Source organism: Nipponia nippon, unplaced genomic scaffold (genome assembly GCF_047370975.1).
Source record: "Nipponia nippon isolate SJK-2023a ecotype South Korea unplaced genomic scaffold, ASM4737097v1 scaffold_1, whole genome shotgun sequence".
Taxonomy (NCBI): Eukaryota; Metazoa; Chordata; class Aves; order Pelecaniformes; family Threskiornithidae; genus Nipponia; species Nipponia nippon.
Genome location: NW_028262290.1, coordinates 139,618,918 through 139,643,085, shown reverse-complemented (window position 1 = coordinate 139,643,085; position 24,168 = coordinate 139,618,918). Strand labels below are relative to the sequence as shown.

General features: G+C 41.7%; 1 protein-coding gene across 1 annotated transcript; it reads right to left on the bottom strand.

Annotated features, from left to right (window-relative positions):
• Window positions 1-1,291: 1,291 nt before the first annotated feature.
• On the bottom strand, window positions 1,292-7,553 carry SEM1 (SEM1 26S proteasome subunit). Its single transcript, XM_087774436.1, has 3 exons — window positions 7,378-7,553; window positions 3,428-3,521; window positions 1,292-1,488 (listed from the first exon to the last, which is right to left on the bottom strand). Exons 1-3 carry the CDS (start codon window positions 7,451-7,453, stop codon window positions 1,446-1,448), a joined length of 213 nt encoding a protein of 70 aa, XP_087630562.1. The 5' UTR covers window positions 7,454-7,553; the 3' UTR covers window positions 1,292-1,445.
• Between the last annotated feature and the right edge of the window lie 16,615 nt (window positions 7,554-24,168).

Below are 24,168 nucleotides of genomic sequence, written 5' to 3'. Positions count from 1 at the left end.
AGAGGGCAGGTCTATGCGAAAGGGCCTCCCTTGCTTTTCCCAAGCAGTACAGAACTGGACAATCCGAAGGCACCCAACACCATCTGAAACATTTAGTTTTGCAGAACCATTCAGACGGCAACAGAAGGTCTCAGTCTATACAGAGCTATCTTCAGAAAGCAGTAAGGGTCACAGCGAATCTTGCCTCCACCGTAAGTATAGCACCACCTAAATAATTTGGGGAGGGGGAAGCTTCCTAGCATTTTGCATTAATAAATGCAATTATAAGGTACTCAGTTATTTAGTTAACAAGGTTAAAGCAGTTAATACCATTACTGCATGTCCATCAGCTAAACCTTTATTCTGAAACCTCACTTTAAATAACAATTACATCTCTGCTTCTCTACAGTGAACTGCCGAAAAAGCAAGCAGCTAATTCAAATTCCATCAGTACAGAACTATATTTGCCCCTTTATTAAATTTTTTTTTTTAATTTGCAATCACAGCCTTCGCTTCCAGGATTGCTGTATCTCCCTATGTCTTTGCGTACACCAGCTTTAACAGCTCCTTTGGGGAGGATTCATGGAATTGGTAATAGCTTTTATAATTTCCACCTTCTGTTTTCTAGTTCAGAGAGTAATCGAATCCAGTCACTACTGCTGTATCTATCTGGCAACTATTTGTTGGCCTCCATGAAATGAGTTGGAAGTTTGATTTCCGTTCTCAGCAGGCATGTTGGTGTGATACAGATGAACTGCTGTAACTGGCAAATTGGAGGCAATTTCAGCAGAGACTCCTAGGCTTCAATAAGCATGAGAACAGAACTTCTCTCACCTCCAGAGAGGTCTCTTCTTTAACAGGCTTAAGAAATGACAGGACAAGATTGGAGAGTTTGGATTTTGCTGTTGTAAGACGCACTTCAAAGTACATTTCATCTTTCGAGGCTATCAAACTGGCACCCACATGAAATTACTAACAAAAATAAAACAAGTCATTATGAAATAAAATCTTGAGGCAAAATAAGCTTTATCACTCCTCAAAACTCCTTTCTACTTCTGCTGCATTTTAATCGGAAACAAAATACTCATGTATTCTTTCTGACATCTCCACATCCCCTACGACAGAAACGTTCCCTAGTCTTTATTCTGGTAATGCTTATTTGGTTCCCCATGACGGGAGCTGGTGCAATACCATCAGCCACCGAAAGATCGTTAGTAGCATTCTAGGTATGTCCATGAATTCTGTCGCACAAGGCATTTCAGAACCAAAATACAAGTTACCAGGTTAGTAGAGGCTGAACATATGACTAGGCTAAGATTAAAAACTTTATTTTTTTATACAAAACAAAAATAATAAATCCAAGCAGATAATGAACTAAGTGTGTCTTCTCATTTTCCACCTTTCCTTCTTTTCTCAATATAGTCTATCCACAGTTCAGTGTTAAACCACTCCATATTCAGCAAAAGCTATGAGGTTTCCATCTTGTATCCATGTTTTTCTAATTCCGCTCTGTATAGAAAAAAAATAGGTATATTAAAACATACAAATAAAATACTGTCGGACATTTGCATTTTTAAAACTTAAACATACCTCACAATATACAATCATTTCAGAATATGAACATGTCATACTGCTTTTTGGTTCATACCAATAACCTTAACCTCATTTACTCTATAGTTCTTCAACTTCAGCTTAGTATCTTAGATGACTAGAAGTGACTTCCAAGTGAAAAAATTCAAACACTTGTTTTAATCATAGTTATTGTCCTCTGACCCACCATGGCTGGAGTACAACTATATGGCGCAAAGCAGCACCTGTGAGCCTGCAACACCTCCAGACACATTAGAAAAAACAAAGTATTATCTTATACCAGTTATTCTCAAGATTTCCTTAAACCAAATGAGCTCACTAATCTGAGCAACTGAAATGCACCTACTTCCAAAATAATTTTAGCTTCTTCTGTTTTAAATAAAAATACCAGAGTGCACTATTTTTAAATCTCGGTGCACTTTCCAGCGAACAATTCTGAGGGAAAAGGATTGCTTTATTCCCCTCAGTTGTGGCCAGGACAGCAGCTCAGCAACCACAAACGTTATCGCTCCTGCCCTGTCCCCACTTTGCTTCTCACTTGCCTCCAAACGCACCAGCCAGAACTGCATCCTGTTTTATCTCCTAGTCCTAGCATATGCGTACCTAGATACAGTAGTCCGAATCTCCAAAAATATTTCAGGTTAGTTTACATACTTATTAGTGGAATTTTAGAAGTGGAGGACTGCAGCATTTTCTTTCTAAAGATGAAATAAAAACATGCTGCAACCAAGCAATGTAGCAAATTACCATTTTAACACTAGTATACAGTCACCAATACTATAGGCTACAATTAAGGCACAGTTATTAAAGGTTTGTCAAGATCAACTATGTTTATCAAGAATTACAGTACCCCTTGAAAGTCTGTTTCACTACCTACCAACTTGTTTCCCAATATTACAGTTTAACTGCCTTTCAACCTTATAAGAAACAACTATCCCAAAGACTATTTTTGTATCTTCTACATAAAGGATTGCTTTCACCGGAATACAACAAGGGAGAGCAGCCCAGGAACTGTTTCATCAGGTTGGATTACAGATAGTTTGCTCCTCATGCAACATACTGAGGGATTAATTATAAAATGTGAGTTTGTGATTGTTTCAAGCATCAATACAATTTAATTATGCATCAGTAAAGGATTAACTGAAACTACAAGTGACAAACAAAGAGGATTAAAACAACTGGATTAGAGGTATCCAAATTGCAATCACTTTTTTTAAAGCATGTTATGAACAATTACTTTGCTATTGTGGCTCATAAACACCATGCTCATCACAAACAAGAAGGAAACCTTAACATTAATATAGATAACTGATCTCTGGAAAATTTGTCCATTTGGACAAAGAACAGCAATGCTATTTGAATGTAGAGAAAAAAGTTTATAACAACACATTTTGCATACCACATTGCGTAGAAGACATAATCTTAGATCCCTTGCCATTAGCCTTTGCAGTACAATTCAAAATTTTCACACACGTGTAGAAAAGTCCTTAGAAAAAGATTTATTCACGTTAAATTGAAAAAGTGTCAACTGTATGACAATTTGCAGAGGTCTTTGTACTAAGTTGCATAACACTGCAAAAGCCTGAACAAGTCAGTGACATTTGGCGTTTTTCAGGGCTCACAGTACAATTATTAAAAGATGAAATACTGATCAGTGCTTCAAACCATGCTGTAATTCCTTAAGTCTGGTTCTGAAAGGCTTTAGACAGAAAAGCACAAAGCAGATCTTTCGTTTATTTCAGTTTCAGATCTCTATTTTTTAAAGTAAGCAGATTTTAAACTTTCAGATGTTAACTAAACAATGCCATTTGAAACATTTTGCCCATCTTCTAGAACAGTAAGTGAAAAATAAAATTACCTTAACTGATTGGAGAAATCATCTTCCACATTGTCATCATCCCAATTGTCTTCCCAGACATGCGCATCTTCATCTTCATCTAAACCAGTCCAGTCTAAAGACAGGAAAAGAGGTCTAAATATTCTGTGCTGCACTGCTTTGGTACCATGTCTCACTGACAGATTAGCTCAGCCTCTGGGTAAGGTAGACTTCAGCTGGTAACAAATTTCTCTCTTTAACAGAAAAGTCTGGATCATATTTAAGTGTTTGAGATCAAAAAGCACAGAAAGATCTAAAAAAAAACCCACAATTTTTTAAACTATAATAAAAGTGCAACTTGGTAAAAAAAAAATCATTACACACTTCACATCGTGGCTTGCAGGATTACACATTCATAAGGGACATCTTGCATAGAAATGGACAGGCTGTAGCACCACTGTAAAAAGAAAGCAGCATTGAGTACTTGACTCTTAAAAGCTCAACAAAAACTGTACAATTCCAGGTTTGTATTTAAATACTTATTTTCCTGATTAAAAAAGTAACTACGTATCAAATGCTTTTGCCAGAACACACACACAGATTCTCAGTTCACTCAGATCAGATGCTGACAGTCTATGGATAAAGGCCAAAAACGTACCTGTGATGCAGAAGCAAAGGCAAATTGAAAGAGGCATCTGCAAACAGCAGTTGCTACCTGTAACCAGCTACTTCTGGGTACCCAAAACAGCAGAAGCTGTTTCCTTACAGAGGCAAGACACTAAATGTCCATTTGCTAACTTAATTTCTATTTTTCTTATAACCTGGCACACCCTTGACAAATTACTGATCATCCACTTAATGCTTCATTATTAAAAAAAAATTATGATCAAACTAGTTAGTTTAGAAAAATAACAAAAATGAAAAATCAGGAAGGCTCAGAATCGCTATGTAAATACAAGTCAGTTTCCTTCACGGGGGAACAGTTTCTCAGTTTTCTTTTACTGACAGACACCAAGTTTTTTCTAGCATCACCAAAATAAGAAGCACCCCAATTTTGACACTTGTGACCCTGTATTTCTCAAAGCCTGTTAGTATATTTAAAGAGATAACACTATTCTTCCCCTTTCAGTTCAGTAAGCCATCTGCTGCCCATCCAGACTAAGGCACAAAGTAACATTAAACATTGATGGAGGTATGGGGAAAAAAAAAAAGCTAATAGGGTAAGATTAAAAACCAATTCACTGCGAACAACTAACTCTGTAAGAATGACGGTTGGTCCTTCAACTTCTCCTTTTTCTAACATTGACAAGCAACGAAATTAATATTTGAGATTCACCAGGACAAGAAAATCTATTTGTAACTGATTAAAGACAGACACATGTAGAAAGCATTACAATTAAACTTCCCTACTCAAATAAATTATATAATGGGAACAGATGAAGGAGCATAGAAATCCTACCAGTCCTAAGGACAGCAAAAGAAGGAACCGGGAAGAAAAGGTGAAGAAAAACTGCAGTAGAAAAAATGCATTCTTTTAATTTAGTTGTACTGCTAGTTGCTCAAAGGGAAGGACCTTTATTTTAGAACTATCTGCAATAAGCTTTGCCTATTTATATGCAATGGATTTTTTTTTTTGTAAAAATAAAAAAGCTTTACCACTCATCATTTATCTGGATTTCAAAGATACAAAAAACAAAGCTCAAAACAGTTTAAAATGAACACAAAGTCAAACTTTTCTATCTACTAACGTACAAGTAGCTCAGAGAGATCTACAAATTGAAAAAAAAAAAATCCTAGTAATTAGTATCCAGCACAACAAACAGCAGTTTCAATCATAAAAGGTCAGTTGGAGAGACTGTGAAAACATGCTCCAAATCACACTGAGCGAAGAAGAGTCAAAAAGGCCCATGTCATCTTCCATGCTGGGGGGGGGGGGGGGGGGGGGGGATGTGAAAGTAAAGCCTGAATTATATTCTCATCGCTGTAGCTACAAGATTCTACAGTATCTGTATGTTGACATTATACCCCGGAATTGCATACTAAATTTATTATCCCCAGCTACGTTATATGCCTGTGACTAAATAGAAGTAGAAAATCACATACCATTATCTGGGATTGAAAATATTTAGAGCATTTGAAAGCCTGCTACCATTAAGTATTACTAACATACACCAAAATTACAAAATCAGTTTCGATAAGCTTGTCATGGCTGGACTCCTTAAAAAATATTTTAATATACTTATCACTGATTGCCATATTTTGCACTTGGGAAAGGAAAACAAGAAACAGTTTTTAGAGCAGAGGATTAAAAAACCCTCTAAAATCCTGTAATTTTACACATTACATTTTACATTCTGAAAAGCACTGTACCAATTCACATACACTTGCATCTATCATGCTATACTTATGCTATACTGTACTTAAAGTGTCCTATAAAAATAGGACACATCTGCTTTTGATACATAAACTTGATTTGATAAAATTGTTTGAAGACAAATTTTAAGTTGGAATAAAAAAAATTCCCAAAAAGCCAGTATTTTTATCCCTTAACGTAAGTTTGCATTATCTAATTTCCTTTGGATAAAAACTGGGTAACAACGCAAAGTTTTTCCGCTGCATAAAAGTGGTGTTTTAATTTGAAAGAACAACAATTTGGCATGGGTTTGGTCACATATTTATCACGATTCTTTCCTAAGCACTAAGATAACATTCGAAGTGGTCTTAACATTCTTTATAACCTCTCAACACTATTATCTCACTTGAAGATTTAAATGGGCCTCTTTAGAAGTCCTTATTTTTTGCAAGACAGATCAGCAAGAAGCCTGGTTGCGGTCACTCTTTAATAAATCTCTGTTCTACCCAGAAAGTTTGCACAGTACTTGGTTTTAGTAGTACAGCTAGATTGAAGTAGAACTAATTCCACCTTCTGCAACAGCTCTGACCAATCCAAGGTTCAGAAGCATGCTTCAAAGACTTCCTTCATCCCTACTGCCAATACTTAATTTACATTAAATAAGATAAACAGTTTTTGCCTGTTTAGGAAACACATATGGAAAAGAAGGGCTAGTCTTCTCAGTTCAGTGTAGCTATCATCTCAACTACACTAATAACTTTTTCCATCAGTAAGCGCAAAAATATTTATTTTTACTGGTACTGAAGGTTTCCGAATACCTAAGTCTTGTAAGGCCACAAAATAAAACACATATCATGAAAACATTACAGAAAAAAAACGCCGACATTTCATCCATCATGTTTTATATAATTTGGCATTATCAAATGAGACAATTCCCAGAATTAAGGGCACAGAGAAAACAATCATGCCCTAATAGGGATCTTTTCAAGATTATATCTGTAAAAGGACACTGAGTCATTTTATTGCAGTCCAGATTTAATTTCCTCATTCAGTGTATTTGTACCTATGAAAAGCAAACCAACACGTAAATATTTGTGCTTCAAAAGGTAAAGAGATTCAGAATGACTACAGAGCACGTTATTTCCTTTCCACACTTCCCCCCCCCCCCCCCAAATCCCTCCTCCCCCTGGCGATTCTCATCTCGAGAGCCGAGGTGCATCAAGTCTCTCCTGCACTCGTTCCCAGCTCTCCCGCACAATGACACAGCACTTCGAGTGCCACCTGCCCGGCGCCGGGACACCAGCACGGCTGGGCACAGCCAGCACGCCCCTGCCCGACCCCGGCTCCGAGCGGGCCGCGGCCCCGCGCCTCTGACCGGGCCCGGGGCACCGGGAAGCCGCTCCCCTGCCGCTGAAGCGTTGCGTGCGGAGGCGCATCGCACCGCCCCGGAGACCCCGAGGGCTGCTCGGCGGGCAGGCACCCGCCGACAAACCGCGCCCCGGCCCCGCCGCCGCTCCCGCCCGCCGGAGGCCGCACGCTCCTTCCCCGCCTCAGCGGCCCAGGCCGCGGCCTACAGGCGGAGCGGCCGCCGCCACCCCCGCCGACCCCCTTCTCTTCCCGTCCCCGCCCCGCCCGGCACCTTCGGCCGGGAACTCCTCAAACTCGTCGTCCTCCTCCAGGAGCCCCAGGTCCACCGGCTGCTTCTTCTCCGACATGCTCGGCTTGCCGCCCCGGCACCGCGTCCCGCCACCCGCCGAGACTGATGGGATACCGGCGGCCGCCACCGCGCCTGCGCCCTGCCGGCAGACGGCTCCGGGCCTCCCGCCTCTGCTCCGCCCCTTCCCGGCGCCCCGCCCGCCCTGGCCACGCCCCCGCCGCCTCACCGCGCTCCCCGCCTCGCCCCCCGCCTTCCCCGGACTTCCACCGGCCCGGCCCGGCCCGGCCCGGCCCGGCCCGGCCCGCCCTGCCCTGCCCTGCCCTGCCCTGCCCCGGCTCTCGCGGGGTTCCCCTCAGGGCGGCCTGCCTGGCGCCGGCCGCCCGCCGGCCCTGGCTCCCCGCCGGCACCCGCGCTACCCCAGAGCCCGGGGTAGAGGCCCCGCCGGCCGCGACCCACGGGGCGCGGTAAGGGAGCAGGTGCCGGGGGGCTGGGAAGAGAAGAGGCCGTAAACCGGGGTATGGGCCCGCCGCCGCCTGTACGTGCTCCCAGCCCCGGCGGCGGCCCCTGCGGCTGCCAAACCGGAGAGTCACCGGCCGGGTCTGGCGGCAGCGAGATTTATCGCTGGGGAGCGAGCCCGGGCTGCCCGGAGGTGGCTGGGGTGCCGCACGGAGCGACGCGGAGGACGGAGGCCCCGCGTGGAAGGTGTCAGATGCATTTTCAGTACTGCGGTAGAATAAATCTGTCCGCTGCAACGTTAGACGGAATTACACAAGCCACCGCCGCTACTGCACGCATCTGTTCTCTTCATAGGCTTTCGTTATTGATTTATATTCAGGCAAAACTTACCAAGTATCAGCCTTCTGCCCTTCTAATCTGTGACCTGGGTTGGTTTGGTTGGTTTTTTTTTTCCTTCTGGCATTTTAACATACTGTTTCAAAACCATCTAATTGACTATCTTTTAAATTCCTTGTCCACCACATCAGAGAAAGAAGGAAGCAACTTGAAGGAGAGATTAGGACTATGCAATAAGAGTTAGGACGTTAGATGAAAAATAGAAATGCCTTGTTTTTCAAGTATTCCAAAGTGAATTCATTCCACTTAATTCTAGATTGTGTTGATGATTTAAACAAAGGCAAAGTTCAACGCTTGCTAGCCTGAACAAGTTTGTGCGTGTGGCGGCTCCGATGGCTTCTCTCTAGGCGATCACCTTGTAACAGTACTGCCAGTTTGTCGGAGGGGTTGTTTTTTTCCCTCGCTCTGTGAGAAGCTGATTCACGAGACAATGACTTGCACAGCTGGGTTATACTGTGCCCTAGATTTAAAGTCAGGGAAACAATGAACAAAAAACTGGTGTGGGAATTCACATATAGTTCAGTTTCAACCCAGTATAAGCACATTCTGGCATATGGCCACAGTTAAGGCAAGGTGGGAAATGAGCCCTTCTGCCAGATGAGAGGTCTAATCGAGTGGTCGCATTTTACTTCTGTGTGATGGAAAGATTGATTGTGAAAATTATGAAAACTCCGGTTTAATAAATCAGTATGTGGAATCTACTCATAACTTGGCTTGAATTTTTAGCAAGCCATGCATTTTGGAATAATAGACACCCTGCTCTATCCAGAGAATACAAGATAAAATCATAAAGTGGATAGGGGTCTGTCATAACAGAAGCTTGCAAAGATCTGCAGTCATTCGGTAACTAAGGCCCATATTCAAACCCTCTAGTTTTTGCCTTACCTAGAACTAAACTATGGAGTTTGCAGCACATTGGGGAATATCAAGATGCTCAACTGCACCTAGATTATCTAAGAAAAAAATGTAACTTGGAAACTTCTATGGACAAGTAGCTTCAAGTAGCCCTGGATCAGGAAGCAGCTTGAACTTGTTTTGGCGACTTTCCCTACATATCTGCTGTGGAAAAAAGATACAGCAGTGCTTTCCACCCCCTTTTCTCCTCCTTCTGTGCTGAACTGCTGGTTAGGAAGCTCCAGAGTGCCAGCAGAGAGAAGAATCTGTACCTCCTGGGGATACGGCCAGCTGCTGCACAGGGAAACAAGGAAATTCGAGGGCTCCTAAAGCCATGTCTTACTTACGTAGGGACTGACCACAGTCAGTCTCGGATCTGAGTCCTCCTTTGCATTTCCCATCTGTGGAGCTCAGTATTCTCATATCACCAGTAAGCCAAATTTAACCTTATGTTGTCACAAAAATCTGTAGTGTCAAATTCTCCTCCTTTTATTCTAAATATCAAAATTTTTGATGATTCTTTTAAATTTGTGGTTTCTGGAGTTTTGTGGTTAAATAAGGAGTTTAGCTTTTGTTTAAAAAGGAGAAAAATAAGTTTCTGGCCCGAGCAATTTGAAATGAGCTTGAAAATACAAACAAAAATTATTTCATATTTACATATTTTACTTGTAAGATTGCTTTAAAATAATGGATTTTAAAATAAAAACTTTAAATCCATTGTTTTAAATCCAATACCACAAGTTTTGGAAGCCTGGAATTTACATTACCTTATCTAGCCTTTCTAGCAGATGAATGCATGGATGCAGACCTCACTGTAATTCCCCAAACCCTTTAACTCTCTGCTGGTAAGGTCTCCAAGGGCATAGGTATCTGCCATGCCATGTTTCTCTCATCAAGGTATGCCCATCCTACGTTGCCTGAAGGACCTGATCTGCGAGGCATTCTCCAAGCCAGCCTGCTAGACCTTGCAGGAAGAGGTGCCTGGTGGGCAAGGCAACAGGCTTGCCTTCAAATCTCCACTATGTCCAAGTTGGATTTGACCTGATAAAGCCAAGTGCCACAACCACCAGGCTGTTTGCTGGTGCTTTGGGGGTCAGTCTTTTTCTCTCTTCCAAAGTATATCCAGGTATTTTCACTTATGGCGGAGCAGATTTGACAAGTAAATAACTCAGTCTGCAACACCAAATAGCCTACCAAAGAGAAATTCTCCTGGGAGTTGGTTGATGTGGATCACATACCATATCCCACATGCATGCTCTTAACCACCAGACTATACACTAAACAAGTAGAAAGAACTTGTCCTCCTGCAGGTAGTTGTTAGAAAACACTGATTTTAGTGCCAGTCTTGTAACTGTGATTTCTTAGCAGAGGCACGGTCTTATATTTTCTTAAGGTTTCTTACTGACATTCTTAGGTAGCGTCCTACTCAGTCTGTAGGCTTTGTATATCCCACACCTTACTGCCCCCAGGAAGCATGTAAGGAACTTACTTTCCTCCACCGAGAAAAGACATCTTCGAATTCCACAAAGCATCACAGCATCTAAAAATTTGGTGATGCAGTTTATAATACTCAAGCCTTTTGGTGGACCTAGCCCCATTGACTAATCTTAATTCTATAGAGAAAAGAGCATAAGGATTCAGCTGTCCAGAATAGATTTTCCAGTGTGAAAAGATATTTGAAAGGTTACAGGAGAGTGCCCAAGCCCCATGTATGACTGGAGTTTGACTGATGATAGTTCCTAGATGGACCATCAAGAATAAGAGTTGCCTTTCAGCATCTACCCTATGCAGTCAGAGTGGGAAAAGGCACTGGTATCTAATCAGAACATACCGCCATTGATTTTTGTTTTATCTGTTGCAGTCCCAAGACCAGTGGCAATCTTTACAGTCACTAAGCCTGTATCTCACATGGACAGAAGACACACAGAGCAAGGAATAGTTTTGATCAAATTAGGGAAGGCACTTCCTACTTCCCAAAACAGCATAAGAGATCTGCTTGCTTGGAGCTGCAGCCCCTGCACAGTATAGCAGCTACATGTTGAACAGATTGGTCTTCCAGGACCAACAGCCTGACAGACACTATTGGGTGCTTCAGCAGAGAGGTCTACATGCCTGTTCCATGGAAACTAAAGGAAAAAATTCCTATAGATTTCAGTGGTTCAGGATATGACCGTCTGTATTAAAACCTTAATTTAAATATACCCTTAACTGGTAGCATATTTGAAATAATTGAACAAGACAATCCTGAGCAACTCATCAGTCCCTCTATTATTCTTTCCAGAGCTGCACAGCAGCTATTTACTCACTATGATTTATTTTAATTTTTTTATTCAGCATGTTTTATGCATTAGTATCAGAAAAGCCTGTCTTCCTCTTGGCAAATGTTGCTGCAAGTTGTCTGGCAAGGAGGTGAGATTATGTAGATTTATTTATTCAGAGTGTAATTTGCATAAATGAAAAATGGAAATAGAGCATTTTTTCCGAATTAGAGCCTTTTTTTTTCTTCAAGGTGAAACAAAAATGTGTGTAGTACACTAGTTCGGATTTCCAGATTTTTTTTTAGGGGGACTATTAGTCATTTGCCTGGGCCCATTTTCTTCAACTTGGATGCTTTAATGGCTGAAAGCATATTCTGAGGAAAAGATTAAGAAGAGGAAATGGAACAGATTGGAAATTAGTTTGCTTATAAGCAAAGGTGTCCTGTTCAAAAAAAATCTGAGAGCCATGTTAAGGATTTTAGACACCCTGGGTAAATGGTTGGTTTGGAGGACTGCATGGTCCCAGGCTACCAAACAGTGCCTATTCAGAGAAACCCTATACTGCAAAGAAAATCGGCATTGTGTGTATTTGATCCAGCTGGCCTCGTCGACATAATGTGAAATCCGTGTGCACGGGCACTACATCTAATGGACCACCAGCTTGGACACATCTGGCTCAGACCAGCGGTGCCCACACAGTTTGTCTGGATGTGAGAGGGACTGTCTTACAGTCCAGGCTGTTAGATATCCAGGGAAGCACCTATCTCCTGAAAAAAAAATACAGGAAAGCTTATTACCACTGTTACCATTCAGAATGCAAGAATTAACCATGCAGTGCAGAATATCTGTCCTGCATTATATAGCATATCTGGCAGTCCAAGCACTGGTTAATGCATCCTGGGAATCCCTTCAGAGTTGGCGTTCTGTGTCTCAGGAGAGCACTGCATTTTATGCTGTAGTTTTTTGGATTAAATGTTGGGAAAAAAAGCGTATCCTACGTTCAGTGCATCTGGACATTAGGAATGGATTTTCCTGCTTCTTTCAATAGCTCTGTGCAGCTCTGGAGCCGTGGCATTATTCCTGAGGTCAGTGCCTTTGGTTTGCCACTATTTATTTATTTATGTCTGCAGAGGTCCTCTTTTTCTCTCCAGCTGCTCCATCATTCACCAGCACCTCCTGGTAGCCCACCCTGCTCCCACAGCCCATCCCTTCTCACAGCTGACCCTCACTGAGGTCAGGATGCGATTAGGTGGCTGGAGATCATAAGGAATATTAATCACAAGGAACACTTAGATGTTGCTTTACAGACTTCCTTATGTGAAATACACTGTGGCAAGCTATCGGGTTACCAGTGGCTGAAAAAGAAACAGCTCTCTCTTTACCCTTGACAGTCAAAGGAAAGTTTGATTTATTTTCTCATTTTCAGTTAGTCTAAAGGCAGCTGGGCAGTATTGCTACAAAGCTCTAGCTGTGTGTCATTGTAATAGGGCCAATATGTTGTTCACTTCTGCTCTCTTCCTCTGTCTAATTGTTCTATTGTCTTTCTGTTTTCTCTCCACATTTGGGCTGACAAAATGTCTCCTTGCATTTAGCCCTCTAGCCAAAACTTAGCGGACTCCTAATCAAGAACTAACACCACCAGCAGGCTATTTCCTCTCTTTGTTTACCATTCCCGGTATCACCTTTCTTCTCCTCTCAGTCCACCATAGCAAATTTTCACCATTCTTTTCCTTTGAATCTTCCTCCATACAGGGTGCAGGAAGCTTCCTATATATTGTTCCCCTTTCATTTTCTGGCCACTTGATCTTTGGTCTCCCAGCTCTACATCCTGGAAGAGTAGCAGATGCATCCAGAACCAGATTTCGAAAAGCTAAGTAATCCTGGGATAGCCATATATTCCATGTGGCTATATCAGCAGAATGTTTATTACCAAGCCTCAATGCAAATGGTATTGATGTTTTGAACATGTAAGGGGTAATCACAATGTGATTAATTACTAGGTACTGTTCACCACAACTTGCATTTCTATGCAAATATCAAGCCTATCAGGGTACAATTCAGTTGCCTAAATAAAGGTTTCTGATGTCAGTTGAGATGCCCTAAAACACAGGGCTGCCTGATGTAGTCTGGGAGACCTTGGCCCTTCCCAATGGCCTTGGAGATGAAACAAAATACCCTAGGGTTCCTAAAATGGTACCAGCTGCCTATGTTTAAGCAACCAAATTGCACTCCTACCGTACGTTGGAATAACTGCTATTGATGCTTAAGTGTCGTTTTCATGTTATTGCACAACTGCCTTTGTTTATGTCTGCCAAGTCTATCCTGAGAATACTACACTGTGGTAACCTTAACATGAGATATTCACTAGATAGGTTAGTATGAATCATTAGGAATCAGGTGAACAACGTAGGCCTTTTTTTCCATTTAAAACATCCTTCTACGTTTACATAACTAGATAGTAGCTAAGGTGTGGCCAGGTTGAAGTTCAACCCAAATAAAATCAAATATTGTAGCCTGGGAAGAATTACCAAGCATTATTTCTGATGTTTTGATGGGTAAGCAGGGCTACTCCTCATTAGCAGTCCTGGCAAGCTGAAGGACTTATTGATACCTAGACCATTTCAAGGGCAAGAATCAGGCCACCGAACTTCAGGCTACCCTCACCTTCGGGAGCTTACAGCCAGCCCCTCTGTACTCTCAGTTCAGAAAACAGAAAGAAATGGGTTCTTCCAGGTGGAGATTCAGAGCACCTGGGTTAAATGTCAGCCCTGAAATGTAATTTGAAGGGACGTGTCTCATCTTTGACTGTATTAGGAGCCTAGGAAGACTTGCTCCATTATTACGTGCTGAAAGTCAGGGGACGTAAATAATATCCTACAAGTTCGGGTAACAGCAATCACCCTCGCTGGCCACATTTTTTCCTCTGGCAAAGGTCCTCCAGGGTATTTTTAGTCCCAAATGTATGTTTAGCTTGCTTATCAGCTCAGCTCTCCCCCCAGGAGCTTCACCCGTGCGTCTGGTGGGAGCTGGCAGTGGCAGTTAGGTGTCACCCAGCGCTTGCTGCTGCGTCTTGGCTTTTCCATGCTGGTAGGCAGAGCGTACTCGCTGCCCTTCCATCCCCCTGGGCCTGCGCTTCGCCAGCCCCGGCTGTCATTCAGCTGTTCTGCAGTGTCACAGGCAACACGGTCTCAGGTCAGGGAATTTCACTTAATTTAATTTATTGTCAATTAACACAAACTTTTAATTACTGATTTGGGTATTGAGGGAAAAAAAGAAACCATATACTATTGAACAAACACTAAGGGTAACATCTTTCCTCACCTTTCCTCAGACTCAACTTCAGACAAACACCTCCCTCCTTCCTCACCTCAACTCCCCTTGTTTTCCCTGCTGCCTCCCACTTTTCCTCCCTCCCAGTCCCTTCAGTGAGGTGATGGGCAAGGCAGGCGCTTGGGGTCAAGGCATGGTGGCTTCTGTCTGCTGCCCCTTGCATATCACTTCTTGTCCTCCACTGCTCCTTGTTTCTCACTGCTCCTCTGCCCCAGTGTGGGTCACCCATGGCTTGTGAAGAAGTGTTTGCAGTCAGTGGTTTACTTCCTAAGCTTGCGTACACATCTTTATTGCAAACACGACAGGAAAGCGAGATGGATGTATTTTATCACGTAGACTTATGCAGTAAATGAAGGTCAGGTATCTAAGGTATGTTTTGATGCTGAAGCGGTGGGTGTAGCTCCTGGGGGGATATGGCATAGGTGCTGGCAGCTCAGGGCCAGCGCAGCACGTGAGCAGGACCACCACGCTGGCCACCCCAGCTCCCACGCTGCCAGCCACCACGCAGGCAGAGGGGCTGCAAGGCCACCCCACCTAGAAAAGCAGATCATGGCGCTTGTGGCATGACCCAAAGCATTACTTTTCATATGCAGAAACCCACAGAGCCCCAAAGCTCTTCCTCATCCATCCTGCAAAGCAGAGGATACCTTCTTCCTCAAGAGCTCCTGTTAATCTGCCATGCCTCCTCCAGCATACGCAGAGGTTTTGATGAACCATCTAGTGATTTTCCACAGAAATTAATGAAATGCAATGCCACTAGCAGAGGCATCAATTAGTTTCTTTTTAAATGAGGACACTCCTGAGAGCTTGATCAGTCTGCTCTTTATCTTAGATTACCAAGTGAAGTTGATGGCAGTATGTCAATTCAGAACCACGAGGAGATATTGGTTCAAGTCCTGATCTTAATCCGGCTCATCCAACCCTTCCACATGAGTGCAGCAGCCCAGCGCAGACTCTGGGCCATTGTACGTAAAACCATGCAAAACTGATAGTCCTTTTTGTTTCTGTTAGATAGTAGTTTATTCTGAATGGTATTTTAAAGAAAACCCTAGAAAACAGACTCTCTCTGTTCTTGACTTGCTTTCCAAAGCACATAAATCTTTTGTAACTTTAATTCTTAGCCCCATAGCAAATACGATAGCACCAGTGACAGCTGGAATGCTTATAAAAACAGCATCAGAGTAAACGGTGAGCATAAGTCAAATCGATCTACAAAACCAATGGTTTTACAGAGTATATATATAAAATCCTTTTGTCTACATTGTATAGGTATACATAAATTCATACATTTATGTATACAGTACTTATTAAACTACACAATTAAGCAGGCTCATATGATAGTACGGTGGTGCTAATTATTATTCTAACGTACAAAGTCAATTAAAAGTAGGCAGGACTACCTACAGCAGTATATTACAGCAAAAAAAGTTACATTTGAGTACATTGTTACTGAGGTTGGCTGAGAAAGAAAGTAAAAGATCTAAACTGATTGTCATGTGAAGGAACGCATTAGGAAACAGTGCTCTCAGTTTTACTGTTTCTAGCTGTATCTTTTGTAATACACAATAGGGGAGTCTTTTCTCTGATTTGCTTTTAAGGCTTTAGCACAATCAGAAGCTGGAGGTATTGTAAAGAAAATCTGCAAATAGCATGAAAATGTCTTGTGGTGACATTCTTATTCAGGCTCTGGGCCTGATTTTGAAAGATCCCAAACACCCAGAGATGCCAATGCTAAGCACTTCTGCAGATCAGGTCTTTGAGGTCTGAAAGATTGTTTTATAATCTTGTTTTCATGCTCTTGCAAACCTACAAAGTAATTTTTTTCCCATGTAGTAGCACAGATTTTATTAAAACCATTCAAAACAGATATCTATGTTTTAAGGCAACAGTTTTGTGCTGACTGGTGAGATACATAACTTTAGTCAGTAGAACAATTTCCCTCCTTTTAGGAAACTGATAGTATATTTAAAGTTAAGAAAACAGTAATTATTTTTAAAAACTAAGTCTCTGCAATGCTGGGACTTTTAGATCCTCTCCATTGCATCATTCTGCCTGGCTATGGCACCATATTCACAAAAGTTCTTGCACATTAATGGCAAATGATTTATAGGCCATATAAAAAGTCAGCGCCTCAAAAAAAAAAAAGAAGATTTCTGTTCTTTGTCTTTCATTGCCTTGTCATCTGCAGGGAAAAGTCCATATTTGCCATTGTGTCTTCCCTCAGAAGTGGTTTGAGGTGGCTGCAGTCTGAAGTATAACCAAAACAAAACAATAAGGGTTGAAATTGTATGCTCAGTGTTTATGCAGGCTATATGTAAGCCACAAGGAAAAATAAATTCAGACAATCACATACGGATCTGAGAGATGCAACTGAAGCAATAGCTCCTCAATTCCCATAAATATGATTAAATTTAGAATTTAATTTCCCAACCGGTTATCACACTCATGGTTTATTGGCACAGCGTAACTGAATACATCCAAATGCCTCGCTCTCGATTTGTATGAGTTTAAACCCAAAACTAAAAAGAGAATTGAAAAAAATGGATATGCTTTTTAATGCTGAAAGAAAAAGAGAGGGGTCGACAGATCTCACCTATGCTGTCAGATATTCAGAATTCCTAACTAAGATATACAAGACTGTTTAGAAACATCCTATTTTGCCATACTGCTAATGACCTTAAGGATCTCCAGATATTCACCAAAGACTAGTGACAGCCGCCTTTTGGGTATAATGGAAAACCATCTTCTCTTAAAAGCACAAAGCAAGTAGCAATTGGCCTTTAGTTCTGCATGCAGCCAAAGCTTGTGTACTGAGGTCCAAATTCTTTGAGATAGTACAAGGTGGGTTTCAGCTAACCGATGTTCACAGAACAACTCCAGGTTCCTCAAAATTTGGCCCACAGTACTGACAATCCTTTAACAATACTGGTTTTACACCTCTTCTTAAGGTGACTCCACCTTCTCTGCATTTTCAATGGCTTTCAGAAGTGCCCCTGTAGTATAGGAAGCAGCATATTTTTCTTCAGCATATAAAATGCTGATTTGATTGACAGAATCATATAGCCTTATTTATTTTAAACAAACGGAAAATCCAATCTATCTGAGGCATATGTAAGAACAAACAAAAACTCTGAATACAAATTTGCTAAAGCAAAGTGGCTGGCAATCTTCATAATAAAATTTAATCACTTTTTTTTTATTCACACAGGTAGCTGTGTATGTTATATACATATATACTATGCTATAAGCATGCTGCAGATGGTCCTTTGCAGTTTTGCGTAAACTTATTTAACAAGCATATCTGAAACACTTATTGCATAGAAATCTTGAATTGTACATTATAAATAATGATTTTCGAATGATAAATTGTAATTTTCTTTTATGGCTGTTACAAATTTATATTAAAGCTTCACTGAATTGGACAATTTTTCAGTAGAGTTTACTTAATGTTAATCTATTCATTTGGGGGTAAATGAAGAGTTTAATGGTGAAGTGATGTAACTAGAACATAGTCTCAAGTGGTGTGTTAGGTTTATCAATCAGTGAAAATTGTGCACTTGAGTGTAAGAGCACATGTCTATCCATATGATTCTTGCTACCTCAGTTAATTGAAACCCTTTTTCCACCCTATTATCAATACTTGAAAAATAGCTCCAACCACATCTATTAACCAGTGTCTTAATAGAGGCTTTATCACCTCCATATAAATTGCACGTATTTTGCTAGAAAGCAATTTCACTAATATAAGGGTCAGTTCTATGGTTCACTGGAGATGTTCACTCAGGAGGTGTTGGGGCATGACTGGATTGATCACTAGAGATGGATAGAGCTGTGGGCCTGGTCTTCAATCCACTGAAACACTGTACAAGGTTGGAGGTCCAATCTGATTGACACTCTCGGTCCTCATCGATTTTAACAAAAGCAAAGTATGCTCATGATGAAAATCAGTTAGGCACCACCACTTCCACTGGGAAATCTAAATCAGAACAGAAATATGTGTTTCTAAATTTCCTGTAAAACATTTAAAAAAATCTAATTTAGACTCAGGACAGCACAATTATTCTCAGATACTGAGATGTCCTAAACAACTCTGAAAAGAGAAGTTATTCATTCCAAAGCAACTTCTCCAAAGTTTTCATTGATATTGGCACATTTCCTCTCTCCCCTAGATACTTGATTTGAATGAAAAATAAATACAGATTTTCTGAGCAGCTTGGCTCCATGTCTCCTGAGATTATGGGCAATTCAGCTGTGCTTTACTGTGCCTTAAATAAAACCTAGGTGCTTCCATCTCAAAAGCACAACATAAAAAACATGTTTCTGAGCATGTCCCAACCTAATTTTGCCCATGGAAACTTCTTCCACTTTCCAGTCCTTCTACTTTCCACTCCTTCCTTGCCCTTCACATGCCCTTTCTGGTTCTCTCCTGTTGATTTTCATGCCCGCTTTGCCTTTCTTGGCCAACTGTCAACCTCATGAATCAACAATAGAAGAAAAATGAAAGCGTCTGCAAAACAGGAAGAGAAAGAGGGATATGAGATGCTCAGCAGTGTCTAGTCAAGTACTACCTAAAACTCTCTAAAGGCTTCTCTAATCCTTAAAGGTATTTTGGACCCTTGAACCCACGGAGTTTTTCCTCTGCTCAGAGAGTACCCACGTACACCAGATTCTGCTTTCCTTTCTGTGGCCAAGTTGTTTAGTCAATCCCATCAGATGTGAGGATACAAGGTGAAGGGCAATTATGCTGGGTAATGCTTCTCCATCTCAGAAGGGGCCAAATGAGAGGCTTACACTAGGGCAGGATCAGTACCTTCCATTAACTTTACCATTATCTGGCAAAGGTGGGTTGCTAGTAGTTGTTCTGTCAAGGGGAATTTGTGGAAACAATCCTCGACAGAAAAAGGGTGTTATTAATGCGTTGTCTGCATACCTCTGAAAACATATAACCCCCCACCCTTCTGCTCAGTTTTGGGGACACTCTTTCTCATGGTTACTTTGACTCCCAGTTCCTCGGAGTAGCTTGTTGCCATCACACAGAACAGAGCTTTGCAGTGTTGAAGGGAGTCCGCTAGACAGCATGAATGTCTTTTTGGTTACTCTTGATTCTTTGTGTAGATCTGTCCCTATGTTCTCCATCCATGATCAGTGGGCAAACCAGTGGAGCTACAAGAATTAACATAATAGGGATCTATACCTAGTTGTATGCAGAGGGAATATACTGGAAGAATTTGCATTACGAGTGAGTAAATAGCTTTCCTTTTAGTCTTAAAGCACAGTTTTATGGGACTATATGTTATGTAGGAAAGCAGAGCTGAAACTGGTACTAGATTTATCAGGGCATGCATAGTTTGGTGCTTGTGGCACAACTATTCATAGGAAAAAAAGAGCCCCCATCACAGCCATCAGATCTGAGCTATAGATCTGCAAACTGACCACGGCCAGCTTAGAGCTCAGTGCGATACTAACAAACCAGGATACAGGAAATTAAGGCTTGAAGTTACAAAAAAGGGTACAACAAAGATCAGTGCTTTACCATATTTGAAAACTTATTGTTTTCATTGTCAAGACTTAAAAAAATTCTACTACAGTGGGCAGACAGGGCAAAAGCATACCTGAAAGCTAACAGAAATCCTGTTATGCAATGAAGAACTTCCTTTTACAGTGCGGTATTTCTTCACTGAAAGCAGATCATTGCTATAAAGAGCAGGTATTTATCAATTTTCAAAGGTCTTGGCCCATCAAAGCTAGTGTTAGATTTGGAATTTCGCTTTTGTTGCCAAGGTGACAAACACTTATAAATATACCACATCTTCTAATGTGCTTTTAACTTAGTATTTTTATGGCTTTTAAATCAGATACCATTAGCAAATATATTAGGTAATTTAGCTGAAAGACCATTTTCTACTAACACTTTTTGTTACATTTCCCCAGGTACTTCAGTAAATGTCTGTTGTGACATTGCAGTCCTGCCAGGCTTCTAGCATATAAGGATACGTACAGTACATCTGGTAAGAATTAACATATTACCTTAGGGTTTTCTATTTTTTTGTATTGATAATTACAAATTGTATAAAAGAAGACAAATATTAAGGGTTGGATCCTACAGTCCATTGACTTCAGTAGGAACTCTGCAGAGGTAATGACTCCGGGATTGGCCAGAGGCCGTACCGTGCGTTGTTATTCTTGGCTCCCATCGCCCCTTTTTATAGCATGGTAACGAGGCTGAAAGCACAAGGGAGACCGTAATGGCTCCATAGCAGGGCCCTTCCCTCTGCAAAGTGGAAGAAAACAAACAAACAAACAAAACCTGCCTGGGTGTTTTCTTCTTTTTCATAGACTCGAAGGCCAGAGGAGACCTTTGCCATCGCCTGGTGTGATGCCCTGCAGGATGCCAAGCCAGGAGCCTTCCTGCCAGGAAACCGGCTGGCGGCCAGGCAGGCCATGTCTCAGCCGGAGCACGGCTTGCGGGAAGCTGGCTTGGAAACTGGTGCTGGCAGACGGGAGGTGGCGGCGGGCGCAGGAGCTGCGTAGCCACTGCGGGTGGCTGCACCCTCAGGAGGCTCCCGGGGGCCACGGAAGAGTGATCTCATGGTGGGTAGGTGCTGCAAGCACTGGTGATGGAGCCATGAGAGAGCTAGGCAGCAGGGATGGTGGTGGCTCAGCCAGCAAAGGCGGCCATGGCCCCTGTCAGCCTGTGACTGCAGAGAACCGCAGGTGTGGAAGTTGTGCTTTTCCTGCTATCCCAAAACCACATCTGGGGGCAGCGGCTGGGCTCTGCTTCCAGAACCTCCAGCTCGCACCAGGAGCCCCATCCTGCACTGAGGGGCATCCTGGCGGGGGGCGCGACCCTGTGAGCAGGCAGGGCTGGAGGGGTGCGGTGCTGACAGAAAGGAGCAATCATTTCAAAATACAATTTTTTGTTAGATTTTGACAAAGCTTGCCATCACTGAGGATTAAGCATAGTTCATAAACCAGTGAATAAGCTTCCTACAATAGTAGCATGTTAGATTGGGTGGAAAGGTCCGATGGAGAAGCATCCAGGAAACATCTTTCATGCCTGCATATTAAATTTAATCTGCCACCCCTGTCTTTTAAGACTCGGCATTCATCTGCTGGAAAAAAAGATGTTGATCTGAAAGAAAAAGAGGGGGAAAAAAAAACCAGTCTGCTATTACAGTTTGCTTGGCAAAGTGGGAGAGTCTTAAGGAGAAATGCATTGTGTGTGAGTTACAAAGAGCTGCCCCGCGCTGCAGACACAGGGCCTGTATATGTCGCTCTCACCCCCAACCCAGCACTGTCCCATTGGCCTCTTCATTCAGCACAGCTATCTGTCATGAAGAATTTAAGTTTCATATTTTCGTCTGTCAGTTGCGAAAAGGCCTGTCAGCTGAAGCTTACACTACCGTTTGCCAAAAGGCCTATAGCCCACGCTGACAATACACTCTTATATTTGTGCTTCCAGGCTCCAGATAATCCCCTCACTTTCCTCCTCAGCAGTCCAGTTATGATGAGGCTTAAATTGCATATTTTGGGGGGTTTTAAATCCAGATTTTGCTGATAAATGCTATCAGCAGGAATGAAATGAAATACAGCACGGTTTAGCTCTTATTACTGGCATAAAGCCTACTATGGGCATTTTGTGAGGGCTATAGAGACGGTATTCATATTAAACAGGTTAATGTCTATAATGTCTATAGTCACAGGAACTAAACATAGGAATGCTAATATCAGCTTTTATCTACTTTGTCTGTTTGCCTTGAAAAAAACCCACCCATCCTTGAAAAGGACGTTTCCCAGTTTGTTTCTTTAATTTGATCTACAAAGGGAAATGAGAAAACAACCTCATCACAAATCCACAGATGATTATTTTTATGCTCTGAGATGCCACAGAACTACTTGTATAATGCCACAGAAAGAAGAAAGTGCCTAAATCCCCAAAGGACACTTGCAAACCCCAACACTTTTCCTGTAACACAGTTGACAAAAGTACCACAATAAAAGAGCTATAGTAATAGTAAAAAACTGGTCACCAAGCCATCTCAATCTGATATGTGTTTATGAGGGTAAGGAAGGATACAAGAAGATAATCCTCACACCTGTAACTTTAGGACTGCACAGCTTTGATGCTCACACCTAAATAACCACACAGCGAAAAGTAAAAATGCTTCAAAAACTCAATCTCATCTGAGGATTGTCTGGGGACATAGCACAGTAACCCAGGTTAAGCGTTTGCTGTCTTGTCTCTGAGAAATCGATTTTCCAACCATAATGCAACCACAAAGAAATCACATCTTTAACTCATTAAAGGCTTTTAAATTTTCTAATCAATTACGACTCAATTACATTTTTCTGCGGTCAATATTAGATTATGTCCCTATGAAACAACTTTACCGTTTTCTTCTTTGGTGAAACATCATTTTCCCCTGCAGTTCTAAAATATTCTAATACAATATACTAGTGCCAGAGGGATTCGTGTTTTGTTGTGTTATATTGTCATTTGGAAACTCACTTCAGAACAACGTCTCAGAACCCATGGTCTGAGACAGACTGGAAGGAGAAGAGAGAGGGACTCCTGTAGGGAATTCTGCAAAAAGCCCTATGAAAAGCAGCCTTATTGTTAGCAGGTTTCAGCCTGATCCACTTTTCCCCTGAAAAGTGTTTTTAGGCTTGCACATTATAAAAAAAAAGGTTGTTACTGCCTTCAAATACCTTTTCCGTGAGAAGCAAGGTGGGAAATTGCTTACTCTCAGCTGAGTCATGTTCAGAACATGAGGGCAGCTGCGAGGCAGTGCATAAAGTGATCCTTCTCTGGAAACGTTTCTGCACGTGCTTCACACCATATTCCTGGGATTGAAACAACTTGTGCGTGCAGATTTGAGCCAGTAAGTGTCCTCCAGATCAGAAACTAATGCAGACATAACGCTACTGAAAAAGCTTGAAATAAAGGACTGGCATGTTTGTCCAAGCTTTTGGGGTCCAGTTGTCTTCTACTACAGCCAGCTGTGGCAAATAATCCTCCCAATGGGATCAAGTTCCAACCTGTAAAATGTTCGGATTTTTTGCCCCTGCTACATCCTTTGGCTGTGTCCCACCAGTAGGTAAAGAGCAACCAAGAGAAATGAAGCTGGAAGGGAATGCTGTATGGCAATTTGCATTTTTACGTTTATTGATTTACATATGTTAAGATTTGAATAGAGTTGTGTAAACAGATAATAGCTGACAAAAAAAGTAATAGTATTAATGCCAGCAATAATTATTAGACATCCAATAAATTTTTTCAAGTAATATTTTATTTTATCAAAATATTTTATCAAGTAATATCCAATATTTTTCCAGTAATGATTGCCAAGATAACAGCAATGGGACATTGTTCAGTCCCTGGTTCAAAGCAGCAAGTATCTCCTGCCCCAGAATATTCCCACACAATGACTTTTCTAAA

What these genes read in the sequence shown, in the direction of transcription:
- SEM1 (XM_087774436.1), bottom strand. Translation starts at nt 7,453, where the DNA reads ATGTCGGAGAAGAAGCAGCCGGTGGACCTGGGGCTCCTGGAGGAGGAC. An exon ending in TGAGGAGTTCCCGGCCGAAG is followed by an intron (nt 3,522 to 7,377) that starts GTGCCGGGCGGG and finishes TCCTGTCTTTAG; the next exon opens with ACTGGACTGGTTTAGATGAA. An exon ending in GATTTCTCCAATCAGTTAAG is followed by an intron (nt 1,489 to 3,427) that starts GTAATTTTATTT and finishes TTTTCTATACAG; the next exon opens with AGCGGAATTAGAAAAACATG.